Source organism: Camelus dromedarius, chromosome 11 (assembly GCF_036321535.1).
Source record: "Camelus dromedarius isolate mCamDro1 chromosome 11, mCamDro1.pat, whole genome shotgun sequence".
In the NCBI taxonomy this organism is placed as follows: domain Eukaryota; kingdom Metazoa; phylum Chordata; class Mammalia; order Artiodactyla; family Camelidae; genus Camelus; species Camelus dromedarius.
Window position 1 is genome coordinate 49,520,737 of NC_087446.1, and position 12,096 is coordinate 49,532,832.

General features: G+C 40.9%; 1 protein-coding gene across 3 annotated transcripts in view; it reads left to right on the forward strand.

Moving 5' to 3' along the window:
• Positions 1–12,096, forward strand: part of TMEM117 (transmembrane protein 117) — a 441,213-nt gene that overhangs the window by 37,713 nt on the left and 391,404 nt on the right. For 2 of the 3 annotated variants that reach the window (XM_031462722.2, XM_031462720.2), the window contains one exon: positions 3,303–3,607. In XM_031462722.2, the coding sequence (XP_031318582.1) occupies positions 3,331–3,607 (277 nt within the window). In that variant the 5' untranslated portion in view covers positions 3,303–3,330. Of the gene's footprint in view, positions 1–3,302; positions 3,608–12,096 lie in introns of those variants that run through there. The other variant, XM_031462724.2, reaches the window with a different exon arrangement.

Here is a 12,096-nt window from a genome sequence, read left to right on the forward strand (position 1 = left end):
TCAATATTGCTTACAATAGAATATTACTTCATGGGGCTGCTATGAAATTTAAATGAGATGTTTGTAAAGCTTATTAGCATAGTGTCTGCTATAGGATAAGTCCTCAATGGATGTTAGTCTTAGTCATAATGATAACAGTGCAGAAGCTGGTGCTGAAATGAGATGGTAACGGTGGGGGTGGGGTGCACCAGTGATGTTTTTGGCCGAGTCATTGTTTTTGTCTTTGGACTCAGCTGCTCTTCCCTTAGTGGAAGTGAGTGGCAGCTTGCTCTGCCGCCTTCTCCTCTCACCTAGACAGTCAGGGGGCTCCTCTTTGGTGGTGGACCACTCGGCATATCCCGTAAGTGTTTGCTGATTGCCTGCTATGAGCCCAGCACTGTGCTGCACCCTGAATGTAAACAGCTCCTTCCCTGAGAACCTTATGACCTGGTGAGGGAGACACACACAAACAGGTCATTTCACTGCGATCTGCTGAGAGCTAAGATAAAGGCACATTTCCATAACATAAAAGCTCATCTACGGTAGCAGAATTGAATTGTAAAAAATTAAAAGGGTTTGGAGACCACATACACTGTGTATCGTAGTCAGTCGGAACAACCGTCATCCTTAGCGTTGTTAACATTAGGGTCACCACATGATTGTACTGATCATCACGATGTTGTCTGTGAACCACAGAGGGGAAAGCAGTTTTGGTGCTCTGGGTGTCAGGCACCTGTGGATCACCAGGCAGGCTTCTGGCAACCTTGTATATGGAGTCAGGAAGTGGAGATGAGCACAGGTGTTATTCAAGTTATTATGCAGATTTTGAAATTTGAGACCCCCTTGAAGACATCACTTCAGCTTTGCAGTTTGAGTCAAGAGTAAGTCGCCATGTTTAGCATAAAATAAAAAGACCAAATGACCCTGTTCCTCGGCTGGTGTCTTAAGTCCTCGAGTCTGCCAGTGGGAATGCAGACTAAGCTGTAAATACGATGCGAAATACGTATTGGAACGAACACTTCCAGCTTTGTTGCGGTGCATGTGAGCGATCCGGGTCCAGGAGTGAAGTTTGACTCAAACGCTGGCTCTTTCACTCACTAGGTGTGCGAGTTAAACAGGCAGCACCGCTCTGCTCCGTTTTCTGACCTGTAACGTGGGCCTGATGGTAGCATTCCCAGCATTGCTGTGGGATTAGGGTCTGTACGAGGGCAGGGTGGTTGTTCAGCACTGTACTTCTCACCTCTTGAAACAGCGTCAGTAATGCAGAGGAACAGCTATCTCCATTTTTTTTTTCTTTGAATGTTCAAATTCAGATTGGGCATGTGGACAGAGCAAGATTCTGAAGTTAAAATCAACAATAAAATAAGTATATGTCAACCCTCCACAAAGCATTTATTTAAAAAAAGAATCGAGGTTATATGTATTCGGTGCTCCAAATTCCTGCTGCCTTGATTGTGTGGGGGTGGGGAAGAGAGGTGGGGGGCAGCTCCCCCAGAGTTCCTCGCTCATGGGAGAAACAACATGGAAACCTGTTCACTCCTTAACTGAGACCCCTGTCCAGTTCTTTTGGGCATTTGGGAACTATTCCTGCTTTGAGACTTACTGGCCTTGAGATGTTTCTGTGTGTTCTCTTCCTGTGGTGGTCTTTGGGCATTCCCAAAGATGTTGCATTGCATAAAATCGAGTTGACAGCTGACCCATTCTGGCATCCAGGCAGAACCATGAAAATGCATGATGTTTGTGTTTGTTCTTCACCACTTTTTCTGCTCTCTTTGGTGTGAGAACCACACAGGTCTTTGACTGGGCTATGAACCTCACGTTAAAAAAAAAAATCACCGTTCCTTAGTGATTTGAGCTACAGCCCCTGGGAACTGGTATTTTGGAGTATTCATGAAGATCTCAAGGGATGTGAAATTGCTTAGAAGGTTTATGAATCCAGGGCACATTGATTATTTGTTTTGCTAGATTTTATTACAATCTTTTCATGTGTTTACATTGCTTTTCTGAAATAGTTAAGATGAGTCTTCATTAGCTTGGACGGTGGGTTTAACTGACACTGACCAGCCCAGAATACTGGGCTGGATCTCGGGAGCCTTGCAGCCTATTCTCAGGTCTTCCATTGGCTTAAAATTACTTCAGGCTTGTGACTTGGTGTTTTTAGCCGTGTGTAAAATGCAAATTTTACCATTATTATTCTCGTCCCAGATTTAATCAGCTTAATTGCTGAGGGGAAAAAAAGAGTGATAGCTTAATCTGACCTCCAAGTGGGCTCACCAGTGCTGAACCCCGGAATTAGGTAGGCTTAACCACCCAGTCCTAGCTCTGGTGGACCTTGGCGGGCTCGTGTTCCTATGGGCAGGCTGGCTCCCAAAGACGAACGAGAGAGGAGCTGAGCAAGACTTAGGAGGTGGGGCCTGAACATCTGCATTTTAAAAAAGGCTTCTGTACTCCCAGTGCACATCCCCGTTAGGACCTACCCCTGTAGGTGTATTACACGTTTTGCAGTGCCTCTGTGCCTTTGCGTGCACCAAGATTGAGCATCCTTGCTTGCCTTCTTCACTGGAAAAAAAATCCTGCTGATCCTCCAACCTCCAATGTGGGTGTATCCCCCTTTGTGAAATCTTCCCCTTCCTCCTCACTTCCCACGAGCAGAGGTGCCCTCCTACAGGCAACTACTCTGCTATAGGCTTAGCTATTTCATGAAACTTATTCTGTGTTGAAATTATTTGACAAGTAGACTGTGAACATTTTTATAAAAGTCCACACAATCCACACATTTGTCAATGTTAAAAAGATCTGAAAGTGTATCCCCCAAATTATTAGGGGACTTTGAGGAGAGAATTTGGGCAGAGAAGGATGTTTATTTTTTGTTAATAAGTGCTCAGTGTACATCTACCTTGCTTTAATTTTTAAATGATCAGTGTTATGATTGTAACATAAACAAAGATCATCTAAAAGAGGAAGAGGATCGCATTGTTTTTTGGCTCTGCGGTCCCTCCCGAGATGATCTCCACATGTCATTCATCTCAGTCACCATCCTGATTTTGGACCTGGTTCTGCCCTCTCATGTCCCTTCCTCCCCACCTAACATTTTGCTTTCCTCCTTTCCTAAATCCCCATAAGATCACAGGTGTGATTAGATGATGGGGAAGGGACAGTATTTACTGTCCTCCATCTCAGACTTGTCTTGGTGCCATAAGTAGGAACAGGTATGTTTTTCCCCAAATACCCCTTTATTGAACCATTAGACATCCAAACAGGTAACAGGACGAGAGAGACCATTTGTCTTTCTGCTCTAACCCTGTGTCTCTTTTCTTACGCAGGTCAACTACGGAACTGAAGTTTTGAAGGATGGGTAAAGACTTCCGTTATTATTTCCAGCATCCCTGGTCTCGCATGATTGTGGCTTACTTGGTGATCTTCTTTAACTTCTTAATATTCGCGGAGGACCCCGTTTCTCATAGCCAAACGGAAGCCAATGTTATTGTCGTTGGAAACTGTTTTTCGTTTGTGACAAACAAATACCCTAGAGGAGTCGGCTGGAGGCTGCTGAAGGTGCTTCTATGGCTACTGGCCATTCTCATAGGACTCATAGCTGGCAAGTTCCTGTTCCATCAGCGTTTGTTTGGTAAGTACCCATGAAATGTAACGTGGGTAATTATTTAATTCTCTTCTCCGAGACACAGCTTTGTTATTTCAAAACTGCAATTTAGGATGCATCTCAGTTTGCCTTCCAGCCTTAATTTGCTACGCGCTGTTTGTAGCTCTGGTTCTTCAACTGTTCTCTGTTTAATGGTGTACTTTTCTACGGCCTAGGGAATGTTAGCATGAGGTGAAGTTAGTACCAAACTTAATAATAAAATAAAAAACAGTGTTACATCTAAAATGAATGTGTGTAATCTTTAGAGAAGACATGAAAATGGCTCTTTTCCCATAAATGGCACCTAAGTGTGGTATCATAAAGGGCTTATAAAGAGGATGCTTTCCCATCACGCCACATTCTCATTAAAGTAAGTTAACTGTTGCCCAGATATTTACGCATATTGTTCATTCAGGGAATTAGAACAGGAACTCTAAGTTTTTACCTTCATTGTTTTGTTTCCTCTTTTTGGAACACTGACTTTAGGATGTTTATCTTGAGCCTGATCAAGCACAGAAGAGTACTGTAGTAAGGAATCTCTTGCTAGTAAGCAGTAGATAAAGAGATGAAGTGAGTTGAAGTTTAAAAGGTAACTTACTGTAAGGATGTTGGGATATTTTGCAGAGACCAAGGATAGGGTTTGTTTTGATACTTGGGATAAATGGAAACGGAGGCTTGAACTCCACCGGGATGTTTTTGTCTCGACTTCTCTATCATACCTGCTTTCTTCCCCTTTCACACTGACGATCAGTTTACATCTACATACAGGGACTGACTTGGCCCTTGCTCCCAAGTTTATACTCCTAGGTTTAAATGGAGTTGACCCAGTTTGGGTGTGGTTCCTACCTCTGACCCAGTCAATTTTGGCCAGGAGGTGGGTGCTGTTTATTCAGCAAATATTCTTGGTTACTTATTATGCCAGGCACTATGCTAGACATTGAATCAAAAAAGCAAGGTGTCTGCCTTTATAAACACATCCTACAGGAGGGAGAAAGGGTCGAAACAAATAAATGTATAACATGCAAAGAGGTGATAAGTGCTCTGGGGAAGGAAGGACGTTTTAAATGCTACTGGGTCAATTAGGAAGAGAACTTAGAAATAAGACTTCGAATTTAGCAATTACAAGATCATAGGTGACTTACTGTGGGTACTTTTAGGCTAGAAGTTTGGTTAGAAGCAGATGGCAATGGTTTAGGGAATAAACAAAAAATACGTATATATGTACATGCACATAATATTACGTATATATTCTCAACTCTATTCCTTAAACTATTGCCATCTGTTTCTATTGCATAAACATATAAAATGTATGTATTTTATATTTATTATAAAATATGTAGTCTCAAGAAATTTGGTGAGGAAATGGAGGAAGGAAATGGGAAGTAGCTAAAAATGGGGAAAAGACCAAGGAGAGAATTTGTTGTTGTTATTTTAGGCGGTGGTGGTTTTATTTCAGGAGCGAGATTCACTGACCTGCTTGTCGTTGCTGGGGAAGAAGCTAGAGTGAGGTGCAGGTAAAGATACAGAAGGAAGACAGCATCTCTGCAGTTGTCTTTGGTCTGTGACATAGGACACGGGCGCAAATAGTGGCCTGAGCGAGGACAGGAGGAGAAGAGCTGTACGTTTGAGGTGGAGGAGTAGGGAGGTGAGGGTGCTCGCCTGACGGTTTCTGCTTCACTGTGAGGAGGGGAAGCTCAAGAGAAAGATGGAGAGACTGACGAGCAAGGGGCTTCAGAAAGTGGTCAAAGTTGGGAAGAGCTACTGTAGGAAATGATGCCAACTGACTAGGACCAACGAAAGGGCTGCTGATGGTGGCCGAGGGCTGTGGTGTGATTAGCCAGTCTAAATTTGAGTGACCCCAATCTGAATAGTCGAGTAGTTTTCTCTGTCAGAGCTCAGTCACCTGGAACAGAATTTGAGTGATTCATCTGAGTGGGGAATGCTCGGGGCTGGCTGTATTGGAAACAAAGGATGGAAGATAAATGGAGAGTTCTAGCACAAGAGTTATTGATTTGATGAGCATCCATTCTGCCTGGATGTGGAAAGGAGGCGAGGAAGACGATGGTCTGGGAGGAGTGAGCAAGGGCCTGAAGATGTGGATTATACTGAACAGGTGAAATGAAACAGGGCATAAGAAAAGGGAAAGGACTGATGGGCTTGGTTAGATGGCGTGTTGTAACAGAAGGACAACCGTTCTTCAGTGGTGATTCCCAGCTAGGGTGTGTCTAGAGAGTGGGTGCTCAAGTTCAATGAGTGATGGGTCACTGACACAGAGGATATCTAGGAACTGGCTGTGAGCTGGGCCACCCACTGAACAATGAACAAGCATGGTGTCATGCATAGTAATCATACGGATAGAAGAGGTCAAGGGGAGAGGGTAACTGGGAGATGGTTGGTCTTCAAAAGTGAGTGAAGGGTGCTGAGCCCACAGAACAACAGATGTCCATTATGAACAATGGCTGGATGTGTTTGGAATCCATTCCATAAATTTGCTTGGTGTAGGAAGCTAAGACAAACTTAGACCAAAGTATCCTGTTTGGAGAAAAGTTATCTGCCTACATTATGAAAGACTGAATGAGAATCATATGGTCAAAACAATGGTATTAATAATAAGGGCGGATTGTTTGGTTTTTGTAATTGCTACACCTTAAGTTATTCTATTGCAGGCTTATCTTTTTTACTAAAACCACATTTAGTCTTGGCTTACTTTTTAATTCTCTTATTTGTATAAATAATTCAGTCTGGAAAAGAATCATTCTAGATTCCAAGTAGTTTACTGACTACAAATAAAAATAATGCAAAAGTGTGTCTTTTTTTTTTTTTGCTGACAATAGGGAACATTTTATAATATAGTCAGCATTATCACTTCTACTTGGCAAGTTACTTTTTCCTCCTTATTAAAAACCTATGACATTAAATGGATTATTAGAGAAGGAATGATAGCCTTCTGCAAATCTTGGGGATAACTGGATAAGATCGCTGGACACCTGGTTGAATTTTCTAATGAAGTCCAAACTGGTCTTCTCCTTCTGTCTTTCTTCATGGCTGTCATTTCCTCCTTCACTCACAAACTCTTGATCATTTGCTCCTAACAGTTCTTTCCTCCTCCAGTGCATCCTGGATTTTGCTACTGGAGTATTTTTGCATGGCTAAATGGCTCCTATCACCTGCAGAATACAATTCGAACTCCTGTAGTTGAGATCCAAAGCACGTTATCACCTACCCCTGCCTGACTCTTAACCTGGTCTCTTCACATTCCACACTGTTCAGAACTATCTGCTGGTACCTAAACTGGCTGTGTCCCCTCCTGCCTCTGTGCCTTTGCCCACGTGCTCTCCTATGCCCATCATGCTTTTCCTCTTCTTGTCAACCTGGCCAATTTCTCTTTTTCCTTCATATCCAAGTTCAGCCTTTATCTCCTCCGTGACACTTGCTCTGACTCCTTCCTGTCTGACTTAAGTTGGCTTCCCTCCAGCCCCCAGCTGTGTCCACTTGCACCAAAGAATGTACAGCAGGGCGCCTGCCGCTGACAGCCATGCAACCTCATGGAAGAGAAGCCGAGGTTTAATGCAAGCACGCACATTGTTCTTATCGGCTTATAATGCAATAAATGTTTCTCCCCTTGTCCTCCCCAGACCAGCATTTGTACATAATTCATTTGTTTGGGGGGGTGGTAATTAGGTTTATTTATTTATTCTTGGAGGAGGTACTGGGGATTGAACCCTGGACCTCGTGCATGCTAAGCATGCACTCTACCACTTGGACTATACCCACCACTCCCCATAATTCATTTTTCTAAAAGACCATATTTAACCCTTGAACAATTTGCAGATGCAAGCCTGTGGTAGGTGGTGGTGATGGCGATGATGGTGTATGTCTGTTAAGAGGAGTGGGATTGTTAACTACAAGCACGGAAAGCTTTGTTACAGAAATTGGAATGGTTTACAAAATAATCATAATCAGTTTGTGAGGTTAAGTAAACAGTTTCTTTTTTATTTTTTTAATTCTCTAATGAAATGCCAAATGAAAATATAAAATAGATTGCCACTGCCCCTTTCATTTCATTAATTTGTTGAGTCTTCCCTCATTCATTTTATTATGGAAAATCTCTTCTTAATAGACTCTGAAAGGACACCACAATATTACTGTTTTAAAAACATTATTTATTTTTTAATGGAGGTATTGAGGATTGAACCCAGGACCTCGTGCGTGCTAAGCATGCGCTCTACCAGCGAGCTCTACCCACTCCCCAGTATTGCCATTTTGAAACATGTGTGAGGAAGAGTGAATGATTCTGTGAACACATGATTTAATTCAGTTCATTGGTTATAAATTTTATTTTTTGTGAGCCATGAAGATGACCGTTTTGCGACTTTTCAGTTAACAACATGAAATCGTTTCATGATTTATAATTTATAGTAGGCTTTGTCTCAAATAAAAATACTGACTGTTGCAAATTGGAAATTGTGTTTTATCAGAGACAGAAGGGATTAAATGCATTTAAAACCATCCCCCCTTCATCTGTGCTGTATGATTGGAGTAAGAGGAGAGAATTGGCTTTCCTACACAATAGAACTAAACTTTTAAGATTTCAGACCAGTCACAGATCCCAAATTTCCCAAATGTGGAATATAATTTAAGAGCACATGTGAAATCAGAATGAATGTGTTTCAGAGAAATTGCTTTAGGTTTAAAACTGAACCTTGTTGAGGTGAGTATTATATTAGGATTTATGAAAGTTGAATTCCATTGGAATATCAGTTTATGCTCTTTTCCATTTGTTTGGATGATTCCATTGTTTAAAAAAATAAGCATGTGTTCAAATATTGCATCCTAGCCTTTTGGAGGGTTATCTAGGGATCTCTATGAGTAGAGTAATCCAAAATTATTACACTGATAAGACTTATATAAAGAGAAGAATTTAAATTTCTTGAGCTTATTCAAGAAATCATTTTTATTTCAAAGAGGAGTTGAAATGGTTTACAAAAACATATTGTTAAATGGAAGAGGAATAGAAAGTGGGGACCACAGAATCAAAAATGTTTTGATTTCATGAGTTTTGCATGCTACCTTGTTGGTCTGGAGGCTGGACAAGTGGGGAAATGTGATATATTACATAGCTTTGGATATCAGAAATAATGAAAATGAGAAGTTTCACAGGGGAATTTTTCTTTGCACTAAATTCTGGAATTTTTTGCCCAAAATATCCTGCTATGATTTCTTTTCTTTTGTACAGGAGACCCTGAATGTTGAGGTGGCAAGTGCAGAAATGGATTTCATAGTCTTGTGTCTTAAAGCAAAGTTTCGTAAAAGTGTAGAGTATGACTTTTAAGCGTAAAGGCAATTTTGTGATGCTGTATTCCATGAAAGTAATTCTCTGAAAGGCAAAGTGATCGGGGTCTACCTAACGCCTTCTGATTTGATAGCTTTCTGTAAGGACGGGTCTTAGGACATCACGATTGTGACAACTGTACTTCTTGAGCAAACTTCTCTTGCTAATTGTATCCCCTTTTCTCTTCTTGTTTCCTGACATGTGCAGAGAGCCTCTGTCCACTGCCACTTCCTTTTTAACATGAAGGAAGGGCAGGCCAGCTCAGAATGAGCTGACAGATGTAGCTCATGAAAACGATCCTGGACCTGTTTATGTTGCATCGTTCCTTTTCCAAAACATATATGTTTGTCTATATAATCATTAGTATAATCATTTCATTAATGTTTCATTTTCTAGCCAGACCATAAGCCTCACGAAGGCAGAGGTTACGCTGTATTGCTTATCATTTAGACCTCAGCGCCTGAAGCAATGCCTGGCATGTAGTAGTATTTGATAAAATTTGAATGAACAAATAAATTAATATTCCTTTGTCTTTTACATGTTATCGTTGCCAATGTGGCCTTTTTATTGTAAGCTCTAAAAAGGTCTTCATTTATTCATTTATAAAATATCAGACATGGTCTCTGCTCTCAAGGAATTTAAAATCTGGTTAGAGAGATAAGATACATATGCATGAAAAATTAATTACTCTGATAATACAGGGACATGCCTAGCAAGGATCAAATGAATAGTGCAGACTGAGAGAGCTGGGGGAATTCAGGAAGGGAGCACTGAGGGCTAGGAAGGCGAAAGAAAACTCTGCTGCCAATTTGGGAGGTAAGGGAGTCTGAAACATGAGCGAGATTAAAATAGTCAGACATGATGCAAAGAATTCATTATAGATTTCAGGTCATGGGGTGGATGGTGTGAGCAAAAGGGATGAGAAACAACTTAGCTTTTTTGAGCTTGGGGAAAACCGAGGAGGTCATGTTCATGACTGGCGTGAAAGGTTTGTGCCAGGAGAGCAGGAGATGCAGTAGAAAGGTCGGCTGAGTCTGCGTTCTTTGTCTTTAGATGCCAGTCTCCTGCTTGGACTCTGCCTCTTCCTTTACAGTATTCAAATCAAGGAAAGACTTTGAACAGGATGGGAGATGATGACACCATTCATCTGGAGCCGAATCTTGTGGGAATTGGAGAGGGAGAGACTAGGGGAGTAGTCGGGAAGAAGGGAAGTGTTTTTTTGGGGAGCCTCTTGCAGTCCTGCAGGCTTGAGACTGTTCAGGCCAGTCTGAAATAGGGGTGGGACTGTGGGCAGCAGGATGGGGCTTCTCGGAGCCTCGGGAAGCTTCAGTAACAGTAACTGATGAGATACAAGGAGGTGAGAGTAAGGGTGGAATGACAGGTAACTAGGAAGGTGGGATGGGTGACTAAGGACTGGTTATCTAATTAAAAAAGGAAAGAGTCGTTAGGAGATGCAGTTAGAGAAGATTATGAGTTCAGTAAATGACGGGTTCAGATAATGCGAGCGCAGGCGACGGCCCTTTGCCGTGAATGGTTCTCAGTACACCCAGTATGGGTTTACCAGGCTTAATCCAGGCCCACCGCTTCTTATCCAAACCTTGAGACCAGTTATGTTTCAGACTTCAGTGCATGCGCCTGTGTTTAGTAGCTTGCCCCATGGGGCTGAAGAAATTTTTCATCATCAATCACATGAATGTATTTGTAGCTGAATATATATATATATGTGTGTGTGTGTGTGTGTGTGTGTGTGTGTTCACATGAAGTGGCATAAAGGCTATATAAACAGCCTCATTCAGATCAGTTCAGGTTCGATTTTGCTGCTCAATGAATTCAGGTTTGGTCAGGTCTTGCGAACAAATCAGTTACAGAGTCTTTTGGATTTCAGAATTATAGAAACTGGATATTGTACCTGTACTTGACTGTCAACAATATTTCGTATAAATCTTTGGTTCCCACAGGATATCCACCTACATAGAAATCACAATTCTTTTTTTGAAGGCTATGATAAAAAGAATAATGGTTTCACTGATAACTGGACGTCTACAAAAGAAAAATACATGTGTAAGGTGTTTTTTCTTGTGTTTATATTATGCAAAAAATTAGTTTGCTGATTTCTGTGTACCTAAGTCTGGTTTAGTTTGAAACAGGAAGTTCTGAATAAAGCATTCTCAATACATCTAGAAATCTGAGAAAGCAAATTCTAGGGTTTTTTGTTCTTTCATTTTATTTAAACAAAAGTCTCTCTCATAAAATACCAAATGACTCAACCGTGTTTTGTCATTTAATGGATTTGATAAAGGTAAATGCGTGTTTATTTTCTGTTGCCTTCGCTTTAAGTCTAGTTTGAAATTTTTTCCTTTGTGTTTCAGCTACACAAATTATTTTATCATTTCAAAATAGAAAAGATTCAGACATTCTGGAAAATGTGGGTAAGATAGTCATGGGGATAGAAGGATATCAAAAAATGAAGAAACAGATTTCACCAGATATTTAAGAAGGAAAACCCATTATTTTAATGAAATAATGTGGGTATGATCTGACCTCTTTTGTATTCATTTGAGATCTGAGTAGCTGAATAATATAAATGAACCTGAGAGTTGATAGTAACTATCCTGATAGTGGATGGTATAGTAAAAAATGTTTATTTATTACTGTCCAGGGTGATTGTCAACAATTGATCATTTTAAGTAGTGTGCTCTTAAGGTAGTAAGTACTTCCTCTTGGAGGAATTACTTGGGCAAATACTCTATCTGCAGCCAAATGCTACTTAGATAGACTATAGTTTTAAGCTTTGTCTTCTCAAGATACAGTGTTTGATACTCATATCATTTAATGTTTATCACCATCCTCACTCTCAACCAATGTATATACGCAGCGCCAGAATCCTCATTTTTCTTGATGCTTAGATTGTCAACACACAATTCCTTTTTGTGCAGTAAAACAATTTTAGAATCAGAAGTGACCGCAGAGTTCATGTTAGAGAAAAATAGGGTGCCATTGCTTGGCATGGTCTTTAACATGGGAGACAAGAAGCAAAGTTTGTGACATGAGAGGTTAGGAAAGGTAAGCGGGGGAAAATGATTGCTATTTAGCATTAAAATAATCCCCAAGGAATACCCCTCTTCCTAGGGGAATTTGATGTCTA